The 16,725-nt window shown below is 37.6% G+C and overlaps 1 protein-coding gene across 1 annotated transcript in view; it reads left to right on the top strand.

The window, feature by feature from the left end:
• Vps13 (vacuolar protein sorting 13C) overlaps nucleotides 1–16,725 on the top strand; it is a 194,788-nt gene that overhangs the window by 125,531 nt on the left and 52,532 nt on the right. Inside the window, exons 22-23 of the mRNA XM_089096996.1 lie at nucleotides 2,427–2,606; nucleotides 11,451–11,738. Of these exons, the coding sequence (XP_088953122.1) occupies nucleotides 2,427–2,606; nucleotides 11,451–11,738 (468 nt within the window). The remainder of the gene's footprint in view (nucleotides 1–2,426; nucleotides 2,607–11,450; nucleotides 11,739–16,725) is intronic.

Genomic DNA, 16,725 nt, shown 5'->3' with positions numbered 1-16,725 from the left:
GTTTTTGGTGCTGGTTTGACTGACTGACGAAAAATGTGGTTTTATCTCCCTAAGGCTATAATGAGAGGAAGGATTGTCCAATTTTATATGGATTGTTTTTGGTGCTGGTTTGACTGACTGACGAAAAATGTGGCTTCATCTCCCTAAGGCTATAATGAGAGGAAGGCTGAGTTGACTAGGACACGATGTGCAGATTAAGGGTTTCCTAGAGAAGTGTCCGTGATTTAGGACTACTGAGCTGTAAGTTCACGTAATGGCGGAAATTGTCTGCTTAACGATGGCTTGCCTTTTTTCCCAATCGTTTCTGAAACCATTATACCAAGATGTTTTGGCCCAGATACTTTTGCGCATGATTTCTTAGGGTGACAAAGTCACTTTGCTTTGTATTAAAGTTAAAAAAAACTCACACTTATTAAAGCTAACAAGAAGTCCTATGGAGTCACTATGGAGTAGATTAAGGTTATCATGTTAACCTACGTTCGGTCTACTAAGCAGAAGGACATCACCAGTGCACGCCAGGGGAGACAAGTTGGTACCATAAAGTCGAAGAGATCGTGATACACTGTCTAGAATCTCAACAATTACGTGTTAAAAAATAATGGACGCTGCCTTGCCTCGCGCCTCTCCTAGTTTCAGTCGGATCTGAAGTTATATTTTTCTATTTGGCAGCAACTTTCAAATTTTACACCAGAAATTCAGAGTGTTCACTATGCTCGCCGTTACACCACTGTGAGCAAAGTATTCATTGCTGGTAGGTGGTAGACACTATCGAACAGCGTTAATATGTTTATTGCTGACATATATAAAGGCGACTTATTAATATTAGTACATTAGCCAGGTGATGACGAGCCTCTGGGCACAGTGTGAAAAGTACAAATAAGCTGAAAACTTCCTTTAGCACTGATAGGATTTGGCAGGAATCTGACTTCTTTACACAGAAGTGTGGTAAGAGTGTCAGTCATGCAGTGTCAGGGAATGTTTAAAAGAGTGATCTTCTAGTCTAAGCAGGCCTTGCCACGATTTCTGTTTCTATTAAACTGTTTTCTAATAATGAGGTACTTCTTCATCTCAGCTTTATATTTGCACTTAATATTCTGTTCCAAATTGAATACACTCATGCGCAATGATCTTCCGGATGCAATCCAAATGTTAAGCTACATTTTTTTCCTGTCGTTTTGCCGTCTGAACTTTGAAGGATTTGGAACTCATCTGTTTCTCATCCCCGTTTTGATCCGTTTTATGGCAGTAGCTTTTGATTGGCAACTCTTAGAGTTTGGATAATTTGGAAGGTTTAAGTTTCAAGGTAAAAATGGCTAACAAGTCTAAAGAATAACCACAGAGTACATGAAACGGAATTTTGTTGCGACTAAAGACCGAAGTAATGGTGGCGATTTATATCTTGGCGTTATGTTTTTGCAGGCCACGCTTATTGACCCACTTTCAACACATTTAAATGAATACTAGTAGGAAAAAGTGTTATGAATTCTTATTCTTTGGGTAATTCTTAATTACCTTCAAAACTTACGAGTCTATGAAGCGTGCTGACAGTAAAATCCAATTTTTTTTTCTAATGACGAATTTCTATGGTTGAAGTGTCTGAGTTAAGTCTAAACAAATAAAACGATTCGTGCACTGATAAAAATAAAATAAAAAAGAAATTTCCTGATGACCGCAGAATTCCTATTTAATAAGGAATTTTACGATTGAAATGTCATAAGTTTAATGTCGTTTTATTGGCTGTTCACACCGTAAAAAAAAATGATGTGCTTTCTTAACAAATTCAGGATGATTTTCTGATAAGGAGTTTGTACGGTTGATATGTGATATATTGTGTGTTAATTGTCGTTGTACTGGTTGCACGCATAATAGAAAATTTTCATTTTCTTACTCTTACCATTTTCTTATTGATTTTATCATTCCGCTTTCATTCCATTGAGACCCGTTAAAAAAGGGGGAAAGCTGCCCTGGGTGCCGCGACTGAGGGGGGGGGGGGCGGGGTATGGGGGGTTGCCCACTTAGATCAATTTTTTCACTTTGACTCGGCTTTTTACTTATATTTGAGTCGGGATGGGTGTTTTGTGATTAATTTTTGCCCGGGCACCACCAACCCTAGGCTCTGATTCCATTTTTTTTTTTACTCTATTTATTTTATTTTATCTTCTATTAGTGGTTTTGATAATGTTGCTGACACAAATATATCCTGGTGTAAACACAGTCATATCCTTCTTTCAATTCTCTTCGGATTTGCTTTAAATATTTCGAGTTAATTTTATTAAATAATTAAAATTTATTTATATAATAAAATTTATATAGTTATTTATATAATTAAATTTATATAGTTATTTATATAATTAAATTTATATAGTTATTTATATAATTAAATTTATATAGTTATTTATATAATTAAAAGTTATTCTTATTAATAGAATGATGTCGGTGAAGAAATCCTTTTACCTGATGGTCAAATAGCTATGTTCTATCCAAAAGAGGTGGCTCGAGGAAGCTTCCGCTTCGGATTGCATGGTCTCTGGTCAGACTCATACCGTCTGGATGCTCCGGGATCTGAAGTGCCAATCAGAATAAAACATGGGGAAGCTGTTTATTTGGTACCCCTTTTTTTTCTTACTGTACCTTATTTTGTCTTACTTAGTTGACTAATCAACAATGTTTTACAGGTAATTACTTGGCAAAAAAAAAAAAAAAAAAAAAAAAAAAAAAAAAAAAAAAAAAATGTCGAAATGTCCAAATCCATGCAAAGTCATCATCAATAAATATAAGTCGTTGTAAATTTACAAGCAAAAGCACCTTAAATTTAGCGAAATATTCCCAAGTAGTACCTTTCATTAGGACGCATCAGAATAAATATCACCTGACTTAACTGGTTTCGAGGCTTTACATTTTTTACCCGGCACAGTGGAGCCTCTACCATAAGATCTTTAATGTATCCCTATGTTAGATAAAACTTGTGAAATACATGCATACTGGTAAAACTGTTCAAAAAATACAAACAAAATGAGATTGGTTCTTTCCTTAGTGAACTCCCGTAGGTCAATGAAAGCAAAGACAATTCTGGAACAAATAAAGATTGGTCCGGATGTGAGTTATAAAACAAAGTGTTTTATTGGTATCTGGAACGAATTATAAATTTAAAGTCTTTCAAGCTCGTTTGAAAACAATGTACAAATTCAAAATTCCGAAAAAGAAAAGTGAAAGAGAAATTATATTTAAATATCATTCAGTATTTTTTTTTTTATTTTTTGTATATTTACCTAAAAGTTCATGATACAGAAAACTAAATTTTTTAAATTGACAACTAGTTTTATTGGCAGAAAAACTTCTTAATATCAGTTTTTGGCTAAGCTTTTTACATCTATTTTTAAAATCTGTGTACTTACTGCAAATTCTTGCATACCTAAATAATTGGGAATAATAAGCTGAATAAGTAATATTTGAATGTATAATACTTTTAAGGAATGGAAAATTAATTACTTCAAAATTAAAATCATCCGTTTTATTATACATTTTAAAAACCAATTTATTATTATCTGAAATATTAATATTTAAGTCTAAGAAATGGTCAGAGTGTCCTGTCCCATAGCTAGGCTCCAGAATTAACTCTTGTGGATAAATATTTTTTGAAATCTCACTAAACTCCGCGCAATTTATTACTAAGAGATCGTCCAGATATCTTTTATTATTTGAAAGGTTATATTTTAAATTGCTTGGGCTATTTTTGTTTATCATATATTCATATTCTAATTGACTTAAAAACAGGTCTGCTATGAATGGACTCGCATTCCCACCCATAGGAATACCTACGGTTTGTTTATATAAATTCCCATCAAATCTTATAAATGTATTAAATAAAACAAATTCCAATAAATCACATACCATATCCAAGCTATTACATCTTGAACTAATAGTACTTCTAAAGAAATTCGTCCATCGGGCTTTTTTATTAAAAGTATCAATTTTCAAAAATCCGATATTAGACAAAAGAAAAGATTTCTTAATGACCATTTTCAATTTTTCGAATACTAAATTAAGAGACAGATTTGTGTACAGAGTAGTAAAATCAAATGAATCGACTCTTTTAGCCGAAACAATAGCCAAAGAATCTATCACTTGTAATGAATTATTAACACTCCAATATGGGTTAAAGTTAGAAAATTTTTTTATTCCAGAGCAATATGCTTTAAATTTGTTTCTAATTTCTCCTAAAATTAAAGATAGGCCAGTGGCCGCAATTCTGTTTGGACATCTCGCTGCCCCAGCAATAAAACGTGGTTTTGGTGGATTTTTATAAAATTTTACCGTCCAATATAAGAAAGGAAATTTTTTATCATTATCATTAATTTTAATATTGCATTTTTAAAAAGTTCTTTCTTCTATATTTTCAATTAAACTATTATCCTCTATATGAGCCTTTTCGTATGTATTTGTTGTTTGTAACTCTTTTGATAAAATATCACAGTAGAGTTTCTGACAAATTATGGCAAAATTATTGCTAGCTTTATCAACTGGTACAAATACAAATTCATTCTGTATATTAGCAATTGCTTGTTTCATATTTGCATTATAAATTATTGAATTTTTCTCAGAATTTTTTTTATTAATTCTATACAGGCTATTTCTTGCACTAGTCAAAATCAAGTTTATCCAATTCTGAAATCTATATTCAGTAATTTTCTCCTTCTTGCGCCATTTATCAATAAATAAATCTAAATCATTCTTTAATCCCCTAAGAATACCTGCTGGCTTTATGCGGTAGGAAAGACGGAATTTAACCCCCATTTTCATTTTATTTTGAAGATAAAGATGCATTATGTTGGACAAATCCTCCGTCACAACATGCTCGTAAGGTTGATCCATATACGGTAAAATTTACCCGCAACTACAAACCGGTTTCCAATTACTCTCCTTGTCATGTTTTTTAAGCACTGAATTTTAGTTAAAAATCATTTGACCAATAGTTTTTGAAAATTTATATGTTAAAATTGGACCATCTTTATACACCAAATTACCTTGCCATCAGAGTAAAGGGAATATACAGTAGAGAAATGTTTCTCCAAACATGACACACATTTCATAGCGTGTAATTTGGGAAGTTTACAAACCGTCAGAGCCAGAGTTTCGGTTGCTACTTGGTCTTCATCGGAAACATTTATCATTACGCGTTCGCGAAGGCGGGGTCATGAAGCTTGTGTGGTTTTAGATCTGTGTCAGAAATTTCCAATGGAGAGTATAGGACTTTTCGCTACTGTATATTACCTTTCCTCTGCTGGTCATTAAGCCACACCATACTAAGCTCTAGTTCTTAATTTTATTTTTACCTTGTAATCCTTTGTTCATTTTTGAATCAGTATAATTTAGACTTCCAGGCAGTTTGTACTGTTAGTTTTTTCATGGTCATACTGCGTATTCTTTCGTTTAGGGAATTAGGGACTATAGGCTACAGGGGAGTTAGAATCATTATGTCTAGTATTCTTCAGCAGGGAGAATGCCAAGGACCGTTTTATATTCGACGGGGTTTTCTATTCCAGGTTCAACTTCTGCTCGGTTATACCTACCCTAAACCCTCCCCGATGGAATATTCTTGTAGGGTGTTAGACAGTTCAGAATTGTAATTAAGTAAACTTGTTGCTTTTTCCAATATATCTAGTACCATCTAGTAGGCTAAATATGTCACTGAGTTATATATTTATGTATATAAATTAGATAGGCCTAGTCAGTGAGTTACACATATTTATATGCCGTAGGCTAAATATGTCACTCAGATATATATTGCTGTATATAACATAGATAGGCCTAGTATGTGAGTTACACATATTTATATGTAGTAGGCTAAATATGTCACTGAGTTATATATTTCTGTATATAACTTATATAGGCCTAGTAAGTGAGTTACACATATTTTAAGTAGTAGGCTAAATATGTCACTAAGTTATATATTTCTGTATATAACTTATATGCCTAGTCAGTCAGTTTCACATATTTATAAGTAGTAGGCTAAATATGTCACTCAGTTATATATTTCTGTGTATAACATAGATAGGCCTAGTCTGTGAGTTACACATATTTATAAGTAGTAGGTTTAATGTGTCACTAAGTTATAGATTTCTGTATAACTTATATAGGCCTATTTAGTGAGTTATGTATATTTATAAGTAGTAGGTTAAATATGTCACTGAGTTATTGCCTTTGCAAAACAAAAGTGATCCGTTTATCTGGCCTCCCTCAGGCCATTCAGCATGTCCCCAGGTGGCGATAGGGGAACGCTCTACAGATATGTAGGGTACCTCCATAGGAGGCATGGACCAATCGGGGACCTTGTCCCTGGGGGTCCATAATAGAATCTGGGGCACACTTGCCCGGGGTCATAAATACAGGCGGAGGAGGAAGAAGGCCCCTCAAATGTACACTCAAAAGGGCCCACTGGTTTATCCACAAGTTCCATGAGTTAAAAACCTTCTCCCAGTAATCGATAAAATTGCATGGTGATGCAGAACACCATCGCGAGAGGATCCTCTATAGGAGGACAACTGTGGCAGGGCGTAAGATCCAGATCTATGGACAACGGCCTCTGCAAAGGGCTGCTTCGACCCTTTCGTGGTACCTGGAAGACTGGGGACATTGCGGTCAACTCTATTCCCACTTGAGTAGTGGCGCCCCTCAAGGAAATTATAGCCTAGTAAACGACACAGCATTCGCACGGGATTCTGACTAATGGACAATTCTTCTGGGATTGGTATGTTTTGATGGGCGTCTTTGGGCTGAAAAACCTCTTCCTAGCTAATTTATCTATTATGGGTTGCCTCCCCGTAGTAGCATAATATTTGTAGGCATGAATATATAATGAGTCGGAGGTAAAAGGCTTGAGATTGTCTGTGCAGGATTTCGACTCTTGTTGATAGAAGAGCATCGCCAAGCGCTGAAAACCATGTTGTGACCAAAATGGGCCCAGGATTGCACAAAGCCTCCATTCATGGAGGTCCCAGGGACTTCTTGCTGTCCGGTTCTAAGCCGGCTTAAGCACTTCGGTGTAGACTTGAGAAGATATGTGATCTCCGTCCTGCACTGGTATCCGGGATCATTGCTTTTCCTGAGGCGAAAAAAATTTCAATGATTTAAAGAACATGAAAATTGGAACTTGGAATGTTACGACATTAAAAAATGACTATCGTATCGACATTTTGACTGACGAATTCAGACGATTCGAACTAGATCTATTAGGAGTTTCAGAAACTCATATCCCAGGGGTAGGAAGCATGAAATTAGGTGATATAGAATTTGTTTACTCAGGCAGGAAGGATGGGTTACATAGACAGGGAGTAGGGCTCATGATGAATAAGGAAGCTGCTAAGTCTTGTTTAGACTAGGAAGATATTAATAATAGAATACTAATTGTTCATTTTATGACTAGTAAGTTCAAGGTATCAGTTATAGTAGTATACGCCCCTGTAGAACCGACTGATGGAAATACTAGTGACTCAGATGAATTCTACTTACAGTTACAGGATCAAATAGACAAGGTCCCACGTAGAAATATGATGTTATTGCTGGGAGATTATAACGCCCATGTTGGTAGAAATATGGATAGATGGTATCCCAGCTTAGGTAAATTTGGTGTAGGAAAAGAAAACAGTAATGGATACAGACTTTTTCAATTTTGTAGGTATAACAATCTAGTTATAACCAATACGGTGTTTGGTCATAAAATGGCTCATAAGCTAACATGGTATTCACGTGATGGTAAGACAGCAAACCTTATTGATTATGTTATAGTAAATCGAAGACTGGCAGGATCAATACAAGATACTAGGGTATACAGGAGTGCTGTTATTGATGTTAAAAGTAAAGATCACCATCTAGTAGTGTCAAGGGTTAATTTAAAGCTGAAAAATCGGAAGGGTAACTACCTCCCGGGAAGTTATGATGTTGGTAGAATCTAGGATGAGAATTTTAAAGAATCTTTCCAGGAAAAGTTGAATACTAAACTTGAGAGTTTAGAATTCGACATTGTGGAAGATGGTTAGGATAATTTTAGCAAAATAAATTTTTGAAATATCTGAATGTGTATTAGGCAAGAAAGCTAGAACTGTACCTAAGAATATTAGTGAAAAAGCTTTATGTTTAATAGAAAGGAGAAAGGACTTGTACAAGAATTATCTGAGTGATAGATCACATGAAAACAAAAGAAATGTAAAGAAAGTGGAGAAAGCATTGAAATATGAACTAAGGAAGTGTGAAGTGGAGGCCATGGATAAAATTGCCGATGATTTAGAAGATGCATCTAGACGGCATAATAGTAAAATATTGTACTGGCACGTTAACAAATTGAGAGGTAGTAGTCAATCCGGACTTGTCCCAGTTAAAGATAGGAATGGGGTGGCAATTAGCGATAAGACAAAAGCTAAAGCGAGATGGGCCGAACATTTTGAGAATGTGCTTAACCGAGATAGAGTTGCAGGAAAAAATATAGAGGAAAATAAAAAAGCTTGTGATACCTTGGATGTGAAGGAAGATTTGTTTTGTGAGGAGGAATTAGAAACAGTACTAAAAGGATTAAAGAATAATAAGGCTCCAGGTGCTGATAGGGTGGTAAACGAGTTTCTTAAATATGGTGGCTCTGAGGTTAGAAATAAGTTACTGAAGATTATGAATATGATTTTTGAAAAAAGGGAAGTACCTAATGATTTTAGGAAAACCTTAATTAAGCCACTTTATAAGAAAGGTGATAAAAGTGAGTGTGGTAATTATTGAGGCACTAGTCTGGTCTCTATAGGTAGCAAATTACTTAGTAATATGATACTTTTAATACTGAGAGATGCTGTAGACAAAGTTATAATAGGAGAACAGTGCGGTTTTAGAAAGGGTAGAGGATGTGTCGACCAAATTTTCACTCTTAGGTTAATAATTGGGAAGTGCCTGAGTTGTCAAACATCTTTGGTCCTCAGTTTTATAGCTTAGGAGCAAGCGTTCAATTCTGTTGATAGAGGAGCTTTAGCAAAGATTTTATCTATGTATGGCATAACAGACCAATACACTAGAGTGATTAGTGCTATGTACGAGAATAACACTGCTGCGGTTAAGGTAGGAAATGAGGTTAGCAGCTGGTTTTGTATTAAATCAGGAGTTAAGCAGGGTTGTGTTCTATCCCCCTTTATATGGATCATTTTGATGAACTTTGTTTTAAGGAGCACAGGAAAGGCAATGGGAGACCACGGAATCAAATGGGGAGGAAAAAGTCTCCTGGACTTGGATTATGCTGATGATTTAAGCATCCTAGATGAAAGTGTGAGCAAAATGAATGAAGTTTTAGAGGCTTTGCGAGTTCAGGGTGCTAGTATTGGTTTGAAAATTAATGTTAGGAAGACCAAGTCACTAAGGCTAGGAATAAGTGAAGATGAAAACGTGACGTTGGGTAATGAAAAGATTGATCAGATGGGCAGTTTCACTTACCTTGGTAGTATTATTAGTAAAGATGGTGGGAGCAGTGAAGATGTTAAAAGTAGAATAGCCAAGGCTCAGGGTGTTTTTTCACAGTTAAAAAAAGTTTGGAAGAGTAGGAAGATTAGCCTGCAAACCAAGACTAGAATATTAGAAGCTACAGTGATGACAGGGGTCAAATATGGCTCTGAAGCATGAACGCTCCAAAAAGCGGATGAAGATTTGCTAGATGTTTTCCAGAGAAATTACTTAGGGATTGTTCTGGGTACCCGGCTGACTGACCGTATTTCAAACAATAGGCTATACGAAAAATGTGGTTCAATACCGCTTTCTAGGTCTATAATGAAAGAAAGGTTGAGGTGGTTAGGGCATGTTGTTCGGATGAAGGATGACAGATTGCCGAAGATTGTTCTTTTCGGCCAACCATCTAGGGCTAAACGGAAAGTAGGTCGTCCCCGTCTGGGTTGGGAGGACGTCATAAAGAAAGATTTAAAGGAAATGGGAACTTCGTGGGCGGGTGTAAAAAGGGAGGCTTTGAATAGATTGGGGTGGAGGAGGAGCGTGCGTAGCTGTGTTGGCCTCAGGCGACTTGGTGCTGCGGTGAGTTTTTAGTAGTAGTAGTATATATATATATATATATATATATATATATATATATATATATATATATATATATATATATATATATATATATATATATATATATATATATATATATATATATATATATATATATATATATATATATATATATATATATATATATATATATATATATATATATATATATATATAAATATATATATATATATATATATATATATATATATATATATATATATATATATATATATATATATATATATATATATATATATATATATATATATATATATATATATATATATATGTATTAAAGCGGGAAAACGATCGCTGGAAACACGTTTAACGAACGAGGGAATTTAGAAAGAAGGCGATTTTGCTTAGTTTTTTTTTTGTGACGTTAACCAGTTAACCACAGGTGGCGCAATAGAAAATTAACTAATGATACTTACTAAGAACTGCATGGTTAGGATAGAGAAATAGATCCTGGTAAATGCATTCTTTTTGAATAATTATTTTTTTATTTTATTTTTTAAGACCGTTTAACTGTTACCCGCGGGTAAAAGCTGTTAAACGTAGGTTCTGGCGATAGCTCGGAATTAATCTGTGAAATATCTTGAGATAGTGATTTGTGAGTGTTTATTTTTCAAGGAACACATTGGACCAATCGGCTCTAAGGTAGCAAGAATACGACTTTTTGGTACAAGGCACAAGTTGTAAAGATCGACTGTTTTTACTGGTTATAGAAAGAAGCTTTTAGACAGGGTTATCAATTAGGACGGGGGAGGGTAATTGCCCCTTTAGATTTGGAATCTTTTTATATTTGTATTAAAAATTAAAAGAAAGAAAAATCTCTCACCCCCCCCCCCTCCCTTAGATTTTTTTTCTGAATTGACGTCCCTGTTTTAGATATCCAAGATATCGCAGAGTCAGTTCGGATATTAAATTTAATTTTTCAACTATTTTTTTTGAGTAAAATAGTGGATATGAATGAATATTTGTTCTTGTGCTTCTGCGTTTCGAACTGACGCTTCTCAGGATATTAAAAATAAATGAATAACATGCTATGCGAAAATATTTGCAAACCACGGAAATTATAATAAGCGTGCCTTGCTAAATTGTACTCATATTTTAGGGGCCTCACTGTTCTGTATAATTGAAGATTCTGATTTCTGCTTTTGCTTATCTTTCTTTATGGTAAATTTTTGCTTTATTACCTTGACTTCTTCGTAACAAGAAAGTTATTGCCAAATATGGAACTAATTATGTTATGTCGTGTGATTAGCTGTTTTGTATAATTTTTTTTTTTTTATTTCGTGTGGTGTATAAGTTTATATTGGAACTTGAAAGGTCATGACTGCTAATATTGCTAATACCCTTTCACTTTACTTTCACAGATAGCTGCAACTGTATCCATGGCGAGCGCTGGTATGACATTCAAAGTCATCCTGACTCCTGGAATACAGTTTGTCAACTCTACGCCTTTTCTTCTGATGTATGAATTTGTGGAAGAACGTGAAGGTCTAATGGATGACAAGTGTTTGCTACCCCGACAGACTAAAGGAGTTTGGCCACATAATCCTGAAACGGCAAAAGTCATAATTCGGCCTCACGGTTGTTTGAATCCAGTTGCTTCAATCCCTTTAGCACCGGCTTTTTCTACTTTAATAAAGTTGAAGGGAGAGGTATATAATGCTTTTATTTCCTTTAATTTTCTATATTTGAAACCAACATCCTCCCAATATCCCCTATATTTTCCAATTAAATTGCCTGTTTTAGTGAAATAGTCCCTGTGAAGAAACAACATTTATCAGTTTCCAGTTTAATATTCCTACATGAGTCACAGGAAAAATCGGATTTTTTCGAGTTACAGTAAAATTCTTCAAAATTATTTAGCAAAATTCTTGGGTCTTGCCGTTTAACATTACGCTGGGTAGTATTTGCCGATGGTAAATTTGTCATAAATGGGCTAAGAATGCTCCCTTTCAGACAATTATTACGGTTTATTGTTTTTTGTTACCGTATGGTAGCGTAGCATCCCAAGGGCGTGGCCTGAGCTGATAATGATTGGCTCTGTAGGATGTATGTGGTTGGCTAATCTTTACTTACTTACTTAACGCTCTTGCTCAGCAGGGTCGCCAGCGTAGAGGGAATTGGTTGACAGTGCTGTCAGTCTTCTCCAAGCAGCCGTGTCCCTGGCTAAGGATGGGGCCTCATCTGGGTCGATGTTGCGGTTGAAGAGGCGTTTATTTATAACACCAGCCATCTGGTGCGCCGCCTCCCTCGAGGACGTTGCCAGACAATCGAGGGATTGAAGTCCGATATAATTCTTGCAGGGGTAGTTGGCGGGAGGCGGAGTAACTGGTTATACCATCTTAGAGAACGAGCTTCTATTTGGGTGGAGAGGTTTGCTAACTTGAAGGTTCTCATAATCTCATTATTGCGGATCTTGTCATACCATTTGAAGCCTTCAACTCGACGCAGGTGTCTAGTTTGGATGGCATCGACCTTTTTAGCTGTGTCTGGGTTATCGCCCATGTCCCAGAAGAGTACAGCATGATGCTTGAGACTGTGGCGTTGTAGATACGGGCTTTTGTAAGGAGACTAATTTGTGGTTTGTGGGAGACTGCTCTCAAGAGCCGTCCGAATACAGAGTTTGTCTTGGCTGATCTGGCTGAGGTTTCGGTGTCAAGTGTGCCGTTTATTAATATAATTAACCCGAGATGAATGAACTTCCTTACCTCTTCAACAGCATGGGCATTTATTGCGTTATTTTGGAACGTTGTGGATGCGTCATTTCTATGGGCATGATCTTCGTTTTCTTCCAGTTGATTTGCAACCTAACTCCGGAAGCAGTGGAGGAGAGCGTCTCGAGTGCAGACTTAAGTTAGTCGTAATTTTCGCTAAGGACGGCTACATCGTCGGCAAAGTCAACATCAGAAAAGGCCCTCCCAGCATATCTTATACCAAAAGAGTGAATATAATGCGCCTTGTTCAAAATGTGGTCGATGACGAAGTTAAATAGCTCAGGTGCAGCAGCGCAACCTTGCCGTACACCATTTTTTATCGGGAAGGAAGAAGAAAGCTTCCTGTTAACAAGGACGGCACTTTCTGTGCTGCTGTAGAGTTCTCTAAAGAGGCAGACTATCTTTGTTGATAGGCCCGCAGGTTTTAAGATTAGCCAAAGGGACTGCCGGTTGACAGTGTCAAAGGCAGAAAAGAAGTCAATGAACGCTAAGTAAGCTTTCATGTTGAATTCCAGTGTCTTTTCAGTGATCTATCTGGCCGTGTGAATCTGTTCAGTTGTCGATCTTTCTGGCATGAATCCGGCTTGTTGGGGGCGGAGCAAAGCATGAAGGAAACTTATTGCACGTTTCAACAGGAGCATTGCAAACAGTTTTCTAAGAACAGAGAGTAGGGTGATACCACGGTAGTTGCTGCAACCCGTCTTGCTGCCCTTGCGATTAAATACTGGCACGATGATTCCTTTCTTCCAGTCTGACGGTATAACTTCAGTGCGCCAGATTACGCTGCACACCATCTCCAGCCAAAGTATCATTGCAGGGCCGCCCGTAGTAAGTAGCTCTGGACCGATGCCACTGGTGCCAGCTGCTTGATTGTTTTTTAGTTTCCTCACTGCCGATTTAATCTCATCAGGAGAAAATTCGGCGCCGTCGTGGGCAGGGGTAGCTTCTGCAGCAGCGGCAACAAGCCCTGGGTCGATGCAGCCGGGTGCATCTGAGTTTAGCAGCTTATTAAAGTGTTTCTCCCAGAGACAAACACATTGAGACTGATCGTACGTGGTTTCCCCTTTCACTGCCTTCAGGCTTGTGGACCTCATGGCGTGATGGCCAGTCAGCTCACGCAGGATCTTGAATGTTGCGCCTATGTCTATTTTTTGGGCAGCTTGCTCGAGCTCAGCGGCTTCACCCGCAATGAAGGCTTTCTTGTCCTTGTGAAGAAAGGAGTAGCGTTGTTTTTTGAGCTGTCTGTATAGTGTCATATCTCCTCGTAATCTCGCTCGCCGTCTCTGCTCAATTATTCTAAACGTCTGGCTGCTAATCCACTCTTTCTTTTTTCGCGGCTTCTATCCCACAACTTCGGTAGCTGTTCTGAGAACATTGTCTTTGAAATTGGTCTATGCTGACTCACTTTCTGAACACAGCTGGAGAGCCTCGAAGCGGTTAGAAACTTCAACCATATACCGCTCACGAACCGAGGGATCTTGCTTTAGTCGACAGGTGTCTATCTTCTTGGTGGATGAGGAGTTACTCTTATTGGCCCTCAGCCTGAGTTTTATCCTTGCAGAGACGAGACGATGGTTGGCATTGCTGAGCTTCGCACCTCTCTATGATTGGCAGTTCTGGACTAACGAAAGCCAGCGTCGTCGAACAATGATGTAATCAAGCATTTTTTTTTGTCCTGCCATCATTGCTGTACCATGTGTACTTCGCAGTGTCTTTTCTCAAAAACCAAGTATTTGTGACTGATAGAGCGTGGGTGATGCAGCAATTGAGCAGCCGCTCACCATTATCATTCAGAGTGTCAACTACCACAGGTCCAACAGCACCATCGTACAGAACAGAGCTGTTGGCCACATTAGCGTTAAAATATCCTAGGACTAGGAGGTAGTCGTGTGGAGGTATGGAGGAGAGCTTAGAGGACAGTACCGCATAGAAGTCTTTCTTATCTTCATCTTGAGCCTGGTTTGTCGGTGCATAGCAGGTAAGAACAGTTAACTTCCCGTGCTTGCCGTCGATTCTCGCTCTCAGTAGACGTGGTGACATAGGCGTAAATGACAATATGGCCTTCTGAGCGAAATTGTTGTGAACAAGGCCGACTCCCTCTCTTCTTTGGGGTCCACCAGAGCAGTGTCCGCCCTTCTCCAATATCTTCTTTGTCGCTTCCCATAAGGGGAGTTTCTGTTATTCCTGCGATCGTCACTTTGTATCTTCTTAGTTCATTTTCTAAAAGAAGCTTAGAACCAATCTGGTTCAGCGTCAGGACATTCCAGGTGGCGACATTAATGCCACCTTGGTCAACGATGTTCAAAGGGGTACGTCCTTGGGTAGGCATGGGTCCAATTGGGATAGTAGATGGGGCATCCGAGACTGTATATCCAGTTCCTTTCGTAGCAAGTAATTTCAGGAAGAGGGTTGCTAGCCCAACCGTCCCTAGGTGCAATTAGTTCTCCGGTGGCTAGCCGGATATCCAGAGACACGTGAAGTCAGCTCTGCAAGCGCCATGAATGCATGGGAGCAGACTTCGGACGAGCACCCTTACCTCCAAGTTGGTTAAAATCCATCCATATTTACTTTTAGTAAGCTAATTAGCGGCAAATAACTCAAAGTTAGATATTTGCTAACGTGGATTTTAGTATTTAATTTATTTTCTTTGGAAACACTGTAAATAAGGTTTCAAGTAAGGGCAGATGAATAGCCACGAAGTCCGTTATTAGTACTATTATGGTTAGATTCACAAACTGAGCCGAGGCTCAGGCGATACATATCCATTGCCTCTACATACAAAAAGAAAAGTAAAGAACAACAATAGACGCTTAGCTGTTGCTGCACCATAAGATGTGGTATTTTGATGTATGGCTGGGATAAATTCTCTTTTCTCCTTATTGGAAAAGCCTTCCGTGGTAGTTTCAAGGCGCCCACCGTTGTTTTCCTCCATTCCGAAAACTCCGGTCCGCCAGTTTAAGACCGACTTGGGCAGGCAGCACTCTTCCCAGAAAAGCAGTAGCAAGAGAACTTTTTTTCCAACTCGGATTGTCCTTCAAGGGATCTTATCTTGCCCCATGAACGGTGCATCTTATATCCTGGGAGATTGACCCCCGAGTCATGATTTTGGCAGTCATTCAATCCATCCATCTACGGCAGCATATTCCGAAAAATACCCTGCCTCATGGTCATACACCGGGCAAAACTGTCAATGGCTAGATGGTGACTGAAATTAGCAGTAGGAGGCTCATACTTATGTCTCCTACCCTCAGGGGCAACGCGAGAAAATGTCTTCACTACCTGCCAAAAATGGATTACACGAGATAACTCGATTCAGTATACTATTCTCCAAAACAAAATGCCAGGAATTTTGTCGCAAAAGCCTAAGTTTCTTTTTTGCAAAGATGGCAAACTTACTCGCGGTTTTGTTCTTCTAAGGAGGGAGGAGGGACTGACCTGTCTGTTGCGTCGATTCTTGTTCCTCTTGACTATATCTACGCGCAATGTTATTCACAGATGAATTCGCATTAAAAAAAAGAGAAACATAAAATATGACTCATCTTTCGAACTATTTCTTAAAGAAATTTTGCCTGTACTCGCTCTTCACTGGCTGAATCGTGTAACATCTATACTAAAAAATCTTGTACGTATCACATTATACTACATTTAACCATTTGAATTGGTTTACCTTGTGCATTGGCGGACTTTCTAGCGAAATCTTCCTATGGATATTTTCAAAGCTCTGAACGTTGTCTCAAAGTCCTCCCGGATTAATTAATTACGTCTAGTTATTTAAATTAGCCTGAAATTGTTTCTATCAATTTATTTCGGACACGAATATTTTCATGGATTAATTAATTATCTCACTTATATTCTTGGCGTTTTTATAATAAATAAATATGCTTACACAATTGATTATTTTGTTTTTTCATGGATTGGATATCTC

Source organism: Artemia sp. Qi Xiang Cuo, chromosome 11 (genome assembly GCF_049724085.1).
Source record: "Artemia sp. Qi Xiang Cuo chromosome 11, ASM4972408v1, whole genome shotgun sequence".
Classification (NCBI taxonomy): Eukaryota; Metazoa; Arthropoda; class Branchiopoda; order Anostraca; family Artemiidae; genus Artemia; species Artemia sp. Qi Xiang Cuo.
This window is presented reverse-complemented; position numbering and strand designations above follow the sequence as displayed.